The 18,305-nt window shown below is 42.8% G+C and overlaps 1 protein-coding gene across 1 annotated transcript in view; it reads left to right on the top strand.

Annotated features, from left to right (window-relative positions):
* Positions 1-18,305, top strand: part of syne2b (spectrin repeat containing, nuclear envelope 2b) — a 169,869-nt gene that overhangs the window by 148,120 nt on the left and 3,444 nt on the right. Inside the window, exons 120-132 of the mRNA XM_030719074.1 lie at positions 2,166-2,328; positions 6,197-6,384; positions 6,574-6,724; positions 7,603-7,785; positions 8,812-8,949; positions 9,068-9,262; positions 13,914-14,220; positions 14,993-15,129; positions 15,324-15,453; positions 15,756-15,961; positions 16,781-16,981; positions 17,085-17,207; positions 17,413-17,604. Of these exons, the coding sequence (XP_030574934.1) occupies positions 2,166-2,328; positions 6,197-6,384; positions 6,574-6,724; positions 7,603-7,785; positions 8,812-8,949; positions 9,068-9,262; positions 13,914-14,220; positions 14,993-15,129; positions 15,324-15,453; positions 15,756-15,961; positions 16,781-16,981; positions 17,085-17,207; positions 17,413-17,604 (2,314 nt within the window). The remainder of the gene's footprint in view (positions 1-2,165; positions 2,329-6,196; positions 6,385-6,573; positions 6,725-7,602; positions 7,786-8,811; positions 8,950-9,067; positions 9,263-13,913; positions 14,221-14,992; positions 15,130-15,323; positions 15,454-15,755; positions 15,962-16,780; positions 16,982-17,084; positions 17,208-17,412; positions 17,605-18,305) is intronic.

The following is an 18,305-nucleotide window of genomic DNA, read 5'->3' as shown; positions in this document are numbered from 1 at the left end:
TGTATGGATAGTGGGCACATTAAATAGTATGTGAATTAGCATAACAGACAGCTACAATTTTTATTGTGGTTCTGGAGGATCTGAATACTGTTTCTTACAGTATTCCAGTTGGCCCTGAAGATCTTCTGAGATGTTTGTTTTATTTGAGGCGCAGTTGTTCTGCAGAACCTTTGTCCCCTTTAACCTCACATTGCATGATTATATATATTTACAAGACTGCTGTCCTGTCCTGTGTTACTTAAGAAGTCATAGTTGGGTATATTGCAAAGGAATCAAGCATTCATTAGAGTGGTGTTGTGGGTCATATTAAACCCAATCTATCATATAAGTGATGTAAAATAGCAACTCCCAATGAAAGTTTCATAGATAAACAGTAAAATATCCCATCTTTTAGGCCACCTGACCCAACTTACAATAAGCTACAGTGATGTAGATGAAGTACTCTAAATACTGTCAGTAATAAACTCTAGTGTATAATGATAACCAGCATTTAAGGGCTTGTGAACAAAATCACTTGTAACTTGATATAGAGAATGTTTTTTTTTTTTACCTAAAAATATATGTAATGTTTTTATTTAATTAAAAGGTTTACAAAGTACGTTGTAATATTGTTGTTCCAGTAGACTTTGATCACACAGCACGCTTGGGAAAAACAAACAAACAAGGGAAACCAAAAAAGCTGTGCTGCTGTGATGTTTCTCTTTTTCTTTTTTGGCACCAAACAAATGAAAGGTGACACGCTGTATAGTCAACAGCAGAGAATAAGAAAACCCTGCACGCAACAGACAAACATACATGAAACTACAAATGACTAATAATCATTTGTGGTCTGTGATGGCAAATAGCTCAAGAATGTTGCAGAGAGAACACAGGAGTGACGTATAAGCCACTGATCTTCACTCACTTCAGGTGATTCCCACTCAAGGTACTTGGATTTGTGGTATGCAGTATCTGCTGACATCAGCTTGTTGCAGTTGTACAGTATCACCATTCACGCGTTCATTTAAAAATTAACTCATTGTTTGTCCACTGAATATTTTTTTTTTTTTATAGCTACAGCAGACTCATAGCAAAAACTTTTTGTGGGGTAGCTGGCTTCATGTCATCCACTTTTTATAACTCACAAATGTCAGCGTCGCCATTAAAAGTCCATTTTTTGGTTTGGCCTAAGTTCAGTCTACTCCACAAATTCAGAGTAATTAGAATGAGGGTGAAGACACGTATGGCACAACCGTGTATTTGTTTTAAGGGCAGTGACAGACCTATGAAAACAGACTGAACTGTGGATATGTGTAAAGCTCAGTCTGAGCCTCCCATTTAATTAGTATCAGGATTAATATTGAGATGCAGAATTTGCTGTGTATGGTCACGTGACGTTGAAAAGCCACCTCTCTGTGCTGTGCTGGTGTGTGTGGAGGAATGAACAGATGTAGGTCACTGACCTGAGAGCTGTGTTGGAATGCAGTCTGTCTCTGAGACAACACGCAGCTCTCAGTCAGATGTAGGTCAGCTTGCAGCTCGGCTATAATGGCTCCTGTTGTGTCATTTGTTGGAACGATTGCAGCGCTACACCAGACACTGTGACAACCTGCCACAGTACTAATCTGTGGTGTGAAGCCGAGCATAGCGTTGACAATGGCAGGATGATGGGTGGGATTGTGGTTGTGTTCACTCTGCAGTGTCCTAATTCAGGTTTTCGTCTCCTCAAATGAGATGCCCAAACGATCCAAGGTGCTGCCTGACAAAAACCAAATCTTGTATTGCTCACCTGAGACAAATAGGAAAACAAATGCATTCCTCAGTTTGAGAGCTGTCGTCTGTAAAAATTACAGATTTTGTTGTAACCTCCAGACACCTCTGAGGGTCTGAAATTTGGTGGACAGGCAGTGTTAGCTGCTTTACTGGAATCAAAAAATTTAAACGAGCCTGCTGTTTGTAATGTTTGTAATTAGATTTTGATGCTTGGAACATTAAAGAAGTCTGATATAATGTACTTTCCTTCAGTAGGAGTCAGTGAGCTTTAGGCAGAGAGCCACAGAGAGGCTACTGAAGCCAGAATCTGAGTAGAGGAATTAATTGTTTGGTTTTTGAGCTTGTGGCTGATCTATGATCAGCCAACTCCACTGACACCTGGTCTAATGTGATGCATTTTTTTTTCTCCACAGGGTGAGGAAGCTGAAAGAGACACTGGTGACGGTGCAGCAGCTCGATAAGAACATGAGCAACCTGCGGACGTGGCTGTCTCGCATTGAGGCAGAGCTGGCCAAGCCGGTAGTATACAACATCTGCCACAGCGATGAGATTCAGAAGAAACTAGCTGAGCAACAGGTTGGTGAAGATAGAGGGACTTTTGTTTTTTTGTTTTTGTTGAGATGTGTTAAGTTATGAAGGTGTGCAATTTTTAAAATGCAGTCAAAAACCTCATCTACCAAAGCATATCATCTTAACAAGCAAGACCGAGAAATAAAAGATCAGAAAATGTACCTCAGTTAGTACATACAGTGTACACGAAGTTTCTCTGAACTGTTAATATAAAGGAGACGTCTGAGGAGCACTGTAATCCAGCATTTGTAAAGCCAAGGCTCTTCCACAGTCATTGTTAAAAATGACAACAATACAAATTCTGACATAAATGAAGTGATTATTTGATATTTAAAGCCATTCACCATCCCACAGCCATATGAAATAGGGAAATATCATGAAAGTGGAGAAAAAACATAAATCTTCCATTTTTCTTTGTTGTAGAAAAATGAGAGCTCTGCACAAATTTACTGAACTTGGAAATCTTCCAGGTAAATGGAAGAAAGGGGGGGCTAAAATGCTATTTTAGAATTGCACAAAGTAGAATCGAGACTGTGAGGGGAGACATCACACCTAGTTTTTAAACCCTTTATGTTATGGCCACCCTGTAGTGGTCCGAAGCATACTAACAGAAGAGTGAGTAACGAGTGCTGCAAAGTAAAAATCAAAGTAAAAGCTTCGGCTAACAGAGGAGTTTATGAAGGAGACAGCTGCCACGCTGGGCTGAGAGATGGTAAATGCACTGAGACGCAGAGCTCATGAGGAGGTCTAAAAACCGTAAATGGCCTTCAGCCTGTTAGTCCATTTGTCATCTGCTGTATACCACTACTTTAGTAAATGGCTAAAAGTCCCAGGTTTAAGAGGAAAGGTGGGTGGAATGGTTCAGAGGGAGAAATATTCATAGACAAGATGAAAAAAATTTTATGTCGTAAACATCTATTTGGCAGCTTACCTCTTGGGTTTTGAAAAAAAATCATAAATAGATTTGCACATTTGTGGCTAAAGATGAGGTTATGTGACAGTGCTTGCTAGTGTGCATATCCATTTTGCATTTTTTAATCACTGCATTAAACATTTTTAAATGCACACCCTCATGCTTTTATGCTATGAAATGTGACACAAATAACGTCCCTGTAAAAGCTCAGTTTGTGTAACGCCTTAAAAGGCAATCCAGATTTCATTGGAATGAAATGTGCAAATTTGTTAAAGTCAGGCTGAGTTACAGCACTGTGAGGAAAAACCAGGAAGTGTGAAAGTTGTTACCAACCACAGACTGTATATTAAAGATGGCCGTATCTGCGTTCTTTCTTTTAGTAAAGAAGTCCAATTAAAAAAAACAAAACAAAACAAAAAAACCTAAACAATTTCCTGAGGAGTTTATGGTTTTACTGAATACAAAATAATGTGCATCTGCCCTACTGGCCCACCTGATCAGGAGATGGAGTCCATACAGACATATGTACATAAATGCATACATGCACTACAACGCTTCCAGCTTCCCTTGAAAATAGGAGTCCGCAAACCAATGGGTGACATGATTGCTGCTTATCCATCTTCATATACAGTTTGTTATGCCAATAACTAAACTCCCTTATTTCTGTTTTGTATAACCACAACACTTACTGTACAACTTTACAGACACCACATTATTTCAGAAATGGCTCCTAAAACCCAGTGATCAGCCTTTCCCTTAAAAGCTGGGGGCCACAAATTGGTTGACATGAGCCACTGCTTTTGTGAGAAACTCAACATTTTCTGAACTTTTGAAAGTGATCTGCTCTGCCACGAGCATGTCAGCCTGAGTGCTTCTTTTTTTTTTTTTTTTTGGTCTGAAATGTGACTTACTGCTATGAAATGACTGCACGTGAACTTTTCTGTGCAGAACTTGTCAGTGCTGCTTGTAACCAGAGAGTTTGGGGATTTTTTTTTTCTTTTTGGTCCTATTCTATGATGGGTTTGGGGGGTCAAAGCATGCACAGATGTATTTGCTTGACAAGTTAACAGTGAAGCGGGTTCAACTGTGCTCATTTCTTAAATCACTGAATATCTCTTGCTAATGATTTTTCTTTACTCAGAATTTTGTGCAGTTGAGAGAAAAATACGCTGAGAATCTGCAAAACAAATTGGACTTGAGTTTCCTGTCTAAATCTGGACAGGAGCATGTCTGAAGAAATGGAGCTCATGTCTGATGAAAGAAACGGTGGCAGTTGTAAAGGAGTGAAATGGAGACAGATGACAGGCAAAATGAAAGGAGACGAATTCGGCTCGGTGTGGAGAGCCTTAAAGAAATGGGGCTTCTCCTGTTCCTCAGAAAAGCCTGCAGGTCTCTCCATTAGCAGATGAGGGATGCCTGAAATGACTCCTGTGTGGATAGGCTCTTTAAGCTTTCACCTGTCACCATGGCAACCTAGAGAGTGGTAACATTGAACAAACAAGAGGCAAAAAAGTGCCGTCCAGCCCCAGAGAGGGAGCGTGCACACACAACGTGCACACAATCTTGTGCATCATGAAGTCTGTTAAAATGGACTTCATAAACTCAGGTGTTCACACTGTGAGTGCCATTTACATACGAAAGGACATTTCAGCCTTTTACACCAGCAGTTGCAGAAGAAGTTTTTATATTAGAAGCCCAATCAATCAGTCAGTCAGTCAGTCAATCACGATCAATCAAACTAGGATAATGGCTACAAATTAAACTTTGAAAAAAACCAAATTACCAAAATAGAACAGGAAGTGGCTATAATAGAAGGATTAACAGAGGGGGGGCATAAAATGGACTAGTTCTTATATAGCGCTTTTCTACTCAGTATGAGCACTCAAAGCGCTTACACAACATGTTTACATTCACCCATGCACACCCATTCATACAAGCACTTCCATGATTAATTAAGCTAAGTGCTTTAATTATCTAACATTCACACACATTCATACTCCGACAGTTGCGTCGGAGAGCAACTTGGGGTTTAGTATCTTGCCCAAGGATACATTGGCATGTAACCTGGAGTAGCCAGGAATCGAACCACTGACCTGATCAGTAGGTGACCTGCTCTACCTACTGAGCTACAGCCACAGACAAAAACTGAGAAAAACTGGAAACATAAAACCAAGAACACCACAAATCAGGTTGGTTTTGTCTACCAAATTGTAGAAAAATTGTGAAAATATAAATTATTTTTAAGTCCAGTTCAGTTTCTCTGTAGTTTTAAACACTCCTGGCATCATGTAACATAAAAATTAAACTCTAGTCACATGATAAAAGGCAATGATACTCTAGTATAAGTGATATCTCAGATAGATGGTCACTATCTGCCCATCCTCTGACTTCTGGAAGATGAATTCACCTCCTTCCTAATGGGTTCTGTGACCACTTGTCATCATGTGATTTGAGATCCATCACATGGTCACTTGATACCAGCTGAGCCATCTCCATGACTACAGCTGCTGATAAAAAGCAGGAGCTGCGATGAATTGTTTCAGAAATAGCGTTTACCTTTGACACGCAGTTCCTGTCAATGCTTTACAGAAATTATTGTTTAACTTGGAAACCAATAACTTGTAACCAGGAAGAATCCTTTATCTCCAGCCACTCTATTTTGTGTGCACGTATAGGTTGTTGTCACAGCCTAGCACGAGAACCTGAATGCAATTTCAAATAAAAAAAAGAGACCATTCCTGGAAACCTCACAGTGTAAGCTCTGTCAAAACTTTGCCCTGCACATGAGCTACAGTTGCATGTGAGTTTGATTTAGGGGTACTGGTCTGTCAGTAATCACGCTGTGGTTCTCCGAGCCAACTGAAAGAAAAAAGCAGAGTTAAAGTTTGTTTTGTGGTTTATGGAAAACAAAATGAATCAAAGGTTTTTCTTTTGGTTTTTTCTGTGCTGTTTGACCTGCAGGATCTGCAGCGCGACATCGAGCAGCACACAGACAGCGTGGCCTCGGTGCTGACACTGTGTGACGTCCTGCTCCACGATGCCGATGCCTGCGGCGGCGACTCTGAGAACGACTCGATCCAGCAGACCACCCGCAGCCTGGACCGCCGCTGGAGAAACATCTGTGCCATGTCCATGGAGAGGAGGATGAGGTGGGCGGTCTCGCCACTGTTAATATTCTTTATAATGTCAGGTTTGGACAGTTGAATGTTCCATTCAAATGATTAAGAACGAACTGATTTGAATATTGTGACTCGGCTGTTTAACCTCTTCCTGACCCCAGGCTACTGATTCCTCATCCCTAAAAGTTCAAAGTTAACAAGCGCCCTCTCTGCTCTCAGAATTGAGGAGACGTGGCGTCTCTGGTGTAAGTTCCTAGATGACTACTCTCGCTTTGATGACTGGCTGAAGACGGCAGAGCTCACAGCAGCCAGCCCCGATTCCGCCGACGTCCTCTACACCAGTGCCAAGGAGGAGCTCAAGAAGTTTGAGGTCAGCAGATTCTTTCCCTTCTCTTGCTCTCAGTTTTTCATTTTGACACAACAGTGGAAAGGGAGGAATAGCAATGTCTCATCAGTGTTTAGGTAGACCTAAATACTCGTGACTTCTGTGTATGTATTATCAGTAATTTAACCACGCTACACTTTGCTGAGGCACTTGAGGAAAACTAAAGTTGTCCTTTCAAACAATTGATGCTCCTCAGAATATGAACCCAATTAAAAAAATAATAATTAGCAGCTCCCGGTTAAATTCCCTTTACATTTGCAGCAAATTGTGCCAAAGACTAAACTTAATGTCTGCAAAACTTGTGTGTTTCTTGTGCGTTCCATTCAGCTTGAATTAGCAGATAGCAAATACAGTTTTTAACCCATCACGCATCTAAGTGCTCCTGTAGTCTCAGGTGTGCTGTCGTGCTGCAGAGGTAGCCTTTGATGTGTCGATCTGGATTAGAACGCAGATTAGTGTCTGGTAATCTGGACTCTTTCCACAGCAACAGGGAATCAGTGTAAATAGTGTTTAGAAAATACCAGTGACCTACATTGTGTATCCTGACCCATGTTATGGAAGATTTAGGAGTGTAATTATTAAAAAAAGTAAATCATCAGTGAGTTATATTCGTAAACCAGCTGGAAATTGTTATTTCTCTTTGAGAAACAGTGGAATGTGCAAAATTAGCTTCAAGTGGGCTTCCTCATCTTAGCATCTAGTTGTTCTTCAGTTCTTTGTTTGGTAGCTTTTTCCTTCATGTAATTCTCAACATGGCTATGCTAACAGATACATCCAACTATTCGCGCTCTATTAAAGCCCCCCCCCCCGGTCGGTATTGTGTTCGTTTTTTTTGTGTTCAAAATTTCATTTTCTCCTTTCAGGCGTTCCAGCGGCAGGTTCACGAGCGCCTGACTCAGCTGGAGCTGGTCAACAAGCAGTACCGTCGCCTGGCCCGAGAGAACCGCACCGACGCTGCCAGCAAACTCAAGGTCATGGTCCACGAGGGGAACCAGCGGTGGGACTACCTGCAGAGGAGGGTGGCTGCTGTGCTCCGCAGACTCAAGGTGAGAAAGGAGGTCAGAGGTCAGGATTGGCTGATTTTATGTGACGGCTGGTTAAAGGTACGTTAGGAAAAGTTACTCCATGAGAAGCAAGAGTTTAATAATAATTGAGAAAGTGATTCTTTTTTATGACTGTAAAATTTTTAAAAAAATATATGGAATCAGAAATCAAATATCAGCATGTGTCAAACCCTACCGGCTGATCTGAGTGTATCTCCCTGCTCTTCGCTCTACTCTAAGCTGCCAGGATTTAGGTCACCTCTCAGACGATGTCGAGGCACGTGGCATCATGTTGGCAGGGAGTCATTTTCATCATGACGTGTGCTTCTGAGCAGATGGAGGGTTGTTACTGTTGCTTTATGGAGATTCCTTGTAATCAAAGAATTCCGCTGATTGGTGCCAGTTGGCTGTAAGGCAGGAGCAGCGCCTCTCACAAACTGATGTTGATATTGTTGACCAATGAATAATAGCAGAAATACAAGCGTAGGGAGTCTGTAACAGTAGTAGCTAGTTTCTTATTTTTGTGTAATAATGGTATATGCAGAGGCTGCATATAAAAGCTGGAGATGAGCATGATTGTTGACCCAGAAGTCATCATATTTTTAATTGGACTGGCTAATCTTTACTGTACCTGGTATTTTGGATTGCAGTCAGTCACCAAAACCCAAGTCAAGTGCTAAGTTATCAGCTGATGCTAACTGCCTGCTAACTGCTCAATAGCAGACCCAAACTGAAGCACTAACTTCCTGAATGGGTTGTGCCACACAGCAAGCCATATTTTTTTCAGAGTCATTACAAATTTCCATAAAGTCACCAACAGGATTTTAAACATTTCATTTTCATGGCTGAAGTTGGGGCATTTTAACATTTTAATTTTCCCCTACTTCCAGCCTTTATACTAAACTAGGCTAATCACACCCTGACTTCAATGCTCCACTTACAGACAGGAAGTTGATATCTGTATCACATAAGGCAGCAGTTTATGACCTCAAAGAAATGTGCTGAAAGTATGATCTCTGCCCTATTTAGTATTTTACATCTCAGAGGGAAGACTTTGAGGGAACTCGTGAGGCGATCCTGGTCTGGCTGACTGAGATGGACCTCCAGCTCACCAATGTAGAGCACTTCTCAGAGAGCGATATCGAAGAGAAAATGAGAGAGCTAAACGTAAGTGTTTTCTGATATGCTGTAAAATGTACACTTAAAAGGTTCTCTTGTTGACATATTGATGGACTCTCTGAGTCTCTCAGTGGTTCAAATATCTTTACACAATTTCCCCCTGCAGGGCTTTCAGCAGGAGATCACGCTGAACACCAACAAGATTGATGCCCTGATCGTATTCGGGGAGAACCTGATCCAGAAGAGTGCTCCTCTGGATGCTGTGCTAATCGAGGATGAGCTGGAGGAGCTTCACTCCTACTGCCAGGAGGTATTCGGCAGGGTGGCTCGCTTCCATCACCGCCTCGTCAACAGACGTCCGGTCAGCAGTAGTATTTTTAGGGCCCGAGCACGAACTGTGCGAAGGCCCTATTGTAATTGCTTCGTTTATTATTTTTTTTTTTTTTTTTTTTTTTTTTATTATTATTATTATTATTTTTTTTATTTTTATTATTATTATTCAGGCAAATGAATTGGCTTTTTGGGGGCTTTATCATATTCAAAAACTCATGAAACTTTGCACATGCGTCACACCTGGTGAAAATTTAAGTATTTTAATGGGCTCGGGCAAGGGCGCGCCCAAATGGCTCGCTAGCGCCCCCTAAACTGGAGCCCCACCGCTGTGTTTCACGTACATGAATGAAACTTCATACACATGTATATCATGTCCACGCGCACAAAAAATCCTCTTGGAGCCATGCCCTAAACCCAACAGGAAGTCCGCCATTTTGAATTAATTATGCAAATTTGGCGATTTGCAGCCCTCACACTTTTTCTAATAACTCAGAGGTTTTAGACGTTATCATCTTCATATTTGGTTTGTCTAACCTACACCCCCAGGGGAATCTAAATCTCGAAAATGGTGAGTTTTTGCCAAGGGGGAGGGGTCCTTATGCCCCTTTGAACTTTGATCATTCGCCATGAAATTTTGATTGCCTCTCATTCATACCTACATGATCCAATGTGCATCAAACTTCTCCAGTAGGATGAGGGTGCCCCCCTGAATACATACATATGACAATATTTAATATCAGTCGCAGCGCCACCTAGTGGGAACAGGAAATGTCATATTTTACACTTGGAGGTCCAGCTCCAAGGTGGTTTAGCAGAACCATCTCAAATTTCACCTGGAAAGCCTTAAGAAGTTGGACTTACTGTGTTTTCAAAACTGTGAGTTTTTGACAAAAGGGCGTGACCCTTATGGGACGGCAAAGTTCGATGATTCGCCATGAACACAAAAATGGCTGTAACTCAAAGCCAACTTGCCCAATCTGGCTCAAACTTCAGTGGTGTGATAAGCATGCTGCCCTGAACACATTCATATGCAAAAAGTCCATAAACGTTAGAGCGCCGCCTAGTGGCAGCTCGGAATATCTTAAAATAGCATGTTTTTTGAGTAGCCCCGGAGCTACGTTTTATCTACATGTATGAAAATGTACAGGCTCATGTAACATACTAAGACGTACAAAAAAGTCTCTTGGACCCATACCCCAAACCCTACAGGAAGTCGGCCATCTTCAATTGAAGGTGTCAATTTTTGCGATTTCCACGCCTGCTATTTGAACGAACTCGTCCTAGGGCATTTCACCCACTGACACCAAATTGCCTCCAGATCATCTACACAAGTAGCCCATCAAATATTGTGGAAATCTTTACAAAATATTAAACGGCCTTGTCACACCAGGCCATTAAATTTGGCCTTTGTTTTTCTCCCTCACCACCAAAATTGTTTGTGCACTTGTTCGCACATGCTTTGTGTGATCAGGCTGAAAATTTAATCACTCATGTACACACCCAGGCTGAATCCATAACTACAGATTCAAGACTGTAGGCGCAATAGCGCCCCCTACAGAAGCAAATGAAAATTTGTATGACCGTCCACAGAATTAGTTTTGCTCTGAAATACATGAAATATCTTTCACCATTCCTTACAAAATCCTCATCTATTTGATAAGCCTCCTGCCCTGAACACATTGATATGCATAAAGTCCATAAACGTTAGAGCGCCCCCTACTGGCAGCTTTAAATATCATAATATACCATGTTTTTTAGCTAGCCCCTGAGTTACATTTTATCTACAGCTCTGAAATTTTGCACACTCATGTAACATCCTAAGACATACAAAAAAGTCTCTTGGAGCCATACTCCAAACCCTACAGGAAGTCCAGCATCTTCAATTGAAAGTGTCAATTTTTGCCATTTTCAGGCCTGCTATTTGAATGAACTCCTCCTAGGGCATTTCACCCAGTGAGACCAAATTGGCTCCACATCATCTAGACAAACAGCCCATCAAAAAAGTCAATCAGACCCATGCCCTATTTTGCATGCTGGAGCCGTGACCACACCCCCAAATATTCCATTGCGTCTATGCCGAGAGCAAAAGATACCTTTTCCTATAAAAGAATTCAACTTTCTAGAGACCCATCACGATCACAAAACCTCCGAGTGCGGCACGGGTCGACGAGCGCCACAGGTCGACGCGCGCGGAGTGCGAGGGCCCGATATCACCGCTTGCGGTTTTAATTAGGGCCCGAGCACGAACTGTGCGAAGGCCCTATTGTAATTGCTTCGTTTATTAGGCCCGAGCCGACGAAGTCTCGGCGAGGAGCCTATTGGATTCACTATGCCACATACCCCAAAATGCGTTAAAATCCCCACGGTCGCATGGGACGCGGTCGCCAGTGACCCCCGACCTCATAGGGACGTGGGTCAGGTCGAGACGTTTCCGAAAAGGTATGCGTCGGGGTGACTGGGAAAACGCCTAATTGTTTTTGCTCGAATTCTCCATTATTCTTTATTATTATTTTTCTTTATTATTATTATACTTTCTCTCTCTTTGAACCCAATTTTGACCCCCTGAACATGCGCGAAAAGTCACCATTTTTTGCATGGTGGTCAGGTCTGGCGAAAAATTACGTATTTTAATGTCGCCACAAACTAACTCAAAAACACGGCTACACTGCGCCCCCTGGAAATTTCATTTTTCGGGCCCCTATGGGAGAGGCCAAATTCAAGTTTGCCCTAGATTCATGAAATTCTCGTCACACATAGATCATGTCAGGACAAACAAAAAATCCTCTTGAGGCACCCCTGCATGACCCACAGGAAATCCACCAGGTTCACTTGAAATTTGGCTTTTGCCGAGTCAGCAATTTCGCTCACCTTGTATTTGCGCGAACTTCTCCTACAGCATTTGACCCACAAACACCAAAATGGCTCAGCATCATTTAGAGACATAGGGCATCTAAAGTTATCGAAGGCTTCGTATTCATTTCAATTGTCTTGTCACACTAGGCCCCTGAAGTTGGCCTTCGTTTGACCAATAATTCCGGTCCTCTTTCCTGCCATCAATCGCACATGCTTTGCCCGATCTGCCCCAAAATGGAATCATTTATGAACACACCTACACTGAATCCATAAGTGCAGAAACCACGTCGATTGATGCCATAGCGCCCCCTACAGAACAAAATGAAAATTTGTATGGGGGTCCACAAAATTAGTTTCTCTGGTATGCATGAAAATTTTTGTACACAATCCTCAGATCCTCCTGGTCAGAAAAGGCAATCAGACCTATGCCCAATTTTGCACGCCACACGCGCCACCACACCGCAAATGTGCATTGCGTTTATATGGGGAGCCAACAATTTACTTTCTCAGACATGCATGCAATTCGAGACATACATTCTTTACCCCAGCACGATCAAAAAAGTCAATGAGACCCATGCCCACATTCCCACAGGAAATCCGCTAGCTTGGCTTGAAATTCTGTTTTTGCCAATTTTGCACTGTTGGACACCTCGTATTTGCGCGAACTTCTCCTAGGGCATTTGACCCACTAAACCCAAAATGGCTCAGCATTATCTAGAGACATGGGGCATCCAAAGTTATCGAAGGCTTCGTATTCAATTCAACGGGCTTGTCACATGAGGCCCCTGAATTTGGCGTTCGTTTGACCAAAAATTTCTGTCCTCTTTCCTGCCATCAATCGCACGTGCTTTGCCCGATCTGCCCCAAAATGGAATCATTTATGAACACACCTACACTGAATCCATACGTGGAGAAACAATGGCGATTGCTGCAATAGCGCCCCCTACAGAAGAAACTGCAATTTTGTATGGAGGTCCACCGCATTACTTTCTTTGAAATGCATGAAAATTTTTTTACATGTTCTTCAGATACTCCTGATCAGAAAAGTCAATCAGACCTATGCCCTTTTTTGCACGCTGCAGCCGTGACCACCACCCCAATGTCAAGATGACGTCACTATGGAGAAACCACTACCTTGTCACACGTATTGCGCAATCACTCACGCACTCTTTCTGCACTTTGCTTGCCATTTCCTTTCCCTTATGTACTGGACAAGACTTAATTTAGATTTGTGGATTCAGAGCAACAAGTGCACTAGTGCCCCCTACAGATGGAACAAAAGCATTAGATGGTGGGAATCACATTTAGGTTTTCTGAAATGCATGACAAAAAGGTAGAAAACTTCGCAACAGTCAAATAGATAGATTCAACAGTGTTATCATGTCCATCCTTGCCAAGATTTTCATCTTTTGCCAGTGGGGATTACATTTGGCAGAACAGGTGGCTCTCTGACAGCTTGAAGGGGGATCTCAGGTGCCTCGCAGGTGGGTTGCAGGCTGTTTGCAGGGCAGGTTGTTCGCAGGGAAGGCAGGTCGCAGGTTGCAGGAGCAGCGGCTCTCAGGCGGCATGCAGTGGGGTTTGCGGGGCTCGCAGGTGGCTGGCTGGAGATTTGCGGAGCTCGTAGGTGGCTCGCTGGGGGTTCGCGGGGGCTCACTTGCGGCTCGCGCTGGGTTTGGCGGTCGCGCAGGCAGCGAGGGCCGTAAAACGCCGCTTGCGGCTTTAATTAATATTTGTGTCTACTTCACAGACATCAACTTCAAGAGACATTTGTCATCTTATTTGTTCTCTTCTTTCTTTTTTTTTTTTCTTTTTTTTTTGACCTGCAGGTTCTAGAAGAGGAGAGGGAGATATCAGACCGTGACACAGACGATTCACCCGATCTGACCCCATCCTGGACAGCGGAGAGGAGGAGGAGGAGGGAGGAGGAGGAAGTTGAAGCTCCAGCGGTGGGAGGAGTTTCAGGTGGACAGCAGGCTATGTGCCATCTCCTGGCACCCCCTATAGAGCGATCAGGAAGAGAGACTCCTGTCAGTGTGGATTCCATCCCACTGGAGTGGGATCACACGGTTGACGTGGGAGGATCATCATCACACGAGGACGATGATGATGCCACCTTTTTCAGTGCTCTGTCAGGTAGCTGCTCATTGTCTAGACTTTCATCTTTTTGAATACTTGAATACTGTGTTATGTAGCATCCTGTATTATTTCATCACAATCACTGGAAAAAATCCTCATGCAGACGTTAATTACAAATATGACAGCACTTCTGTCTTGCAGACACCATATGTCTTTGTTAACCTGGCTTCCCACCCTTTCCATTATTTGATATTCCTGAAATGCTTTTAAAAACTTTTGCACATCTCCATCTACTTAGCTGTGAGACTTCATTAACCTCCACCGTTTCTTACAGATGTGAAGGTCACAGAGAGTTCAGAGTCGTTTGTTAAAGTGACTGTCAGTGCACTGAAAGCCTCGGGTAGGCGCTCTGCCTCCTGCATGCGTCTGCATCGCTATGCAGTTCTTCACCCGCATCCTGTCTCCCAAACCCATTGAGCTGTACTCTCCTTCTAATAATACAGTCACCTTTGGTTTTTGTTTTTTTTTAATCTTTTTCCTTGTTTCACCCCATTTCTACCATGAGTTACAGACGTGGCTGTGCACTGCTGCAAATTATCACTCGCTTTGAAATATTTGGTTAAGTTTGGTTCACAGGATTGAAGGTCATGAAACCTGCATGTTACTTTCAAGTGGGTTGTGTGTGTTTCTTCAGTCCGTTTGTGGTTTGCTGATAATGTTTTTGCATGTTGTTGAAACTTGTGATGCATGCGTCAGAGGGTTGGTTGCTCATCAGTGCTTTTTTTTTTTTTTTTTCTAACATTCTCTGTTTTCTCTTCTGTCTCCTCAGTGAAGTCAGTGACTGACCCGCCCAGCTGGCACCAACCTGGCTCCCCGGAGAGGAAACAGATTCCTCGAGATATCATGCAAGCCCTGAGCTCATGCCCTACGCATACCACCAGTACCCCATACCACCAGCAGGGCTACGTACGTACACGCGCGTGCAGACAAACACACGCTCACACACAATAGAAACAGTACATGATAGATTTGTGAAGAATTTTAATTATCCTTTCAGATTTCTCTAAACAAAAAGCATAGGCATATTAATGCAGAATTATTTGTCTTTTTCACCAATGTGTACCAGCAAAAACAAATTATGTGTTCATCTGTGTGTCCAGGCAAAGCTCATGTCAGAGTGCAGCGGCAGCATCGATAGCGTGAAGAGGGTCAAACTCATCCTGAATGATGAGGAGGACCTGGAGGACGCAGGTCTGACCAGCAGCACGGCCAACAAGCAAACCAGCACGGGTACGCAGACAGAGATAAGCACAGGTGCGAGAGGTCTCACTCTGTTTGAAAAATGTAACAGCAGGGTTTATACTGGAGGTCCAGAAGGCGGGTCAAATTTTCAGAAAATCCACACGTGTGGCTCTGGAAGGACCCCCCAACCCCAAATGTTAATGTAGAAGGTTGAGCTCCTCACTGAGGTCCTCCAGTGGCTCTGGGATCTTGCAGATCCCCCTGACGCCTTTTTGAAAGAAGACGACAAACAGTGTGTGGGGCAAGTCAGCATTTATAGACATACTCATCCCTCTTACTTGTTTTCTCAGGTGTTATTGAGCGCTGGGAGCTGCTACAAGCGCAAAAGAACGCAGCGGACATCAAGCAGGACCTGGAACAGTGGCAGAAGCTTAACTCAGATCTCTCTGATGTCACTTCCTGGCTGGGCAGGGTGCTGCCGGAGCTGGAGAGGCTGCAGCGAATCGCACCGTCCACCAGCATCCGGGACATGGAGGTCAACATCAGGAAACTCAAGGTAACAACACTGAAGATGGATCTGAGAGCAGGAGGATGTTTGGCAGGCGTAAGAAGGCAAATGTGAAGCACACAGGAACTTGAAGACTGACCTTCATGTTTCAGCACGGACGGGGATAGCCATACGCATATATATATATATATATATAACACAACAGATTGTCAGTTATCCCTTAAGAGCGAAACACATCTTGATGTTAATGCTACAGTGACATGCTTCTTCTTCCTCAGGAAAGCAAAAAAGACTCTGAGGATGGGGCTGTTCATGCAGCTGAACCAACCGCTTACATACAGTGTATAAGGTGTTACTCGATGTTGCCTGTGCTAAAGGATCACTCAATTCAAATTTGTTGGATTAAAAACCAAAATATTGACTATACTATGTTTATGGTGACGTGAGAAATGAGAATTCCAGCAGCTGCATCATAAGAACTTCACTGTTTGTTTTTGGGATTATTTTTTTTATTATTTTTAGATGTTAAGAGAAAAAAAAAAGTGTTATCTTCAATTTTAAATGACATTGAAAAGGCTGGAAATGATGTGTGAAGTCTGAAAGTAGATGAGCTGTCATGTCATTTGTCCTACTGAAGAGAATGGGCTGGAGGATCATTTATTTGTATAGTTTAACTGCAGTCTTAGCGTAATTGTATCAGCTGTCTCTTTTGCTCACTCCACCCATTAAACTTTTTCTTCAGATTAAAAAAAAAAATTGCTGGGAAGTAACAATGTAGAATAATCAAAGTCAAAATGAACAGTGTATCAGTAGATTGTATCCGTCCTCTAAAGTGAATGTAATCGCTTCCATTTTTTTTCTGTTAAGGAGATGCAGAAGATTTTCAACAGCTACAAGTGTCTGATGATTTCCATCAACCTGAGCAGTCGTCACTTCCTGCGTGGTGACAGCACCGAGCTGCGTGAGCTGCAGGAGGCTCTGAGCTCAGCCAATCACAGCTGGACTCAGGCGTGCAGCGGCCTGGAGAGCTGGGAGAGGGGGCTGCACTCTGCTCTCATGCAGTGTCAGGTCAGACATGGAGACACTTCCTGAACATTTACTTCATATTTAAAAAAAAAAAAAAAAAAGATTCCCAAAATGTGATGTGACCCAAATTACTATTCTTTTTCAGGAATTTCATGAGACGCTACACTCGCTGCTGTTGTGGCTCGCCCAGGCCGAGGACAAACTTCGTGCTGTGAACCTCAGCGACCATTCGCACTCCGCACTCCTGCAGCACAGACACACACTCACAGTGAGGAGACCATGATCATTTTATCCAGAAGTGTCAGGATAATGACAAGCATCTTGGAGATATTCTTTTCTCTACTAATAACAATAGTTATTGGTCTTGTTTTATTTATTTTGGCACTAACATCAGTTGACTTGATTATATGAAATGCTGCAACTACGGATAAATGGTAAATAACAGAGTCCTCTCTGTCGCCCCCCTGCTGCAGGCTCTGCAGGAGGAGCTGCGTGGCCGGCAGAAGCAGGTTTCGTCGCTGCAGGTGATCTCCTCCCAACTTCTCCTGGAGGCCACTGGAGAGGACAGCATAGAGGCCAAAGAGAAGGTCCACGTCATCAGCAACAAACTGCAGCTCCTGCTGCGGCAGGTGGCTGCTGACCTGCGTGCGCTGCAGGGAATGCTGGTAGGTCCATCTGCCTTTACCTCTGATGGGCTCTGCCATGTTATAGATCTACAGTTTATTTGGCTGTTTACAGTCATTCTGTTCACATGAATGTTTTTCTGTTCATGAAACATTAAGTTCAATGCCTTTGAGAAAATAAATAAAACTACACCTGCAGATTTTTTCCTTCTAGCTCATTGTTGAAGCTTTTATACTCAGCTATGAGTTTAAAAGCATTTCATGGGTCTGCAGTTTCTAAATTATCCCTTCCAAGATGTTTCCTAGAAAAAGACTGTAATTTAGAACGATTCATGCAGCAAAGAGAGATGGTGTTGAGTTGGTCCACTTCCATTAAATTATTTTTGAGTGTAATTTAGATCATATTTTGGTGCACAGCAGTTCAGCTGTAGAGTGGGAGATTCTGGTGTGCAGTTGCAAGGAGCAAGGAAGAAGGCAAACTAGAATTCAATGGTCAAAATATATCTAATATTAACAATATCAGTCAGTATTTGGATAAACTAAAACTGTGCAATGTGTCAATTTATAATTCTAAATTTAATGTATAAAACCTATAAAATAAAGTTAATTCAGTACATCGCTCCATCTGTTTAAACACCTGTGTTTGTGTGTGGGGAAATGCAAAAAGTGCATCTGCGTAGTGCGCGACATTCCTCAAAGGCTATCAGAGGTGAAGTGTCAGTGCTCTGTAGCTGTGAACTGGT

The sequence above is a fragment of the Archocentrus centrarchus genome, chromosome 22 (genome assembly GCF_007364275.1).
Source record: "Archocentrus centrarchus isolate MPI-CPG fArcCen1 chromosome 22, fArcCen1, whole genome shotgun sequence".
In the NCBI taxonomy this organism is placed as follows: Eukaryota; Metazoa; Chordata; class Actinopteri; order Cichliformes; family Cichlidae; genus Archocentrus; species Archocentrus centrarchus.
Note: the sequence above shows the minus strand (reverse complement) of the source record. Positions and strands in the feature narration are given on the sequence as shown.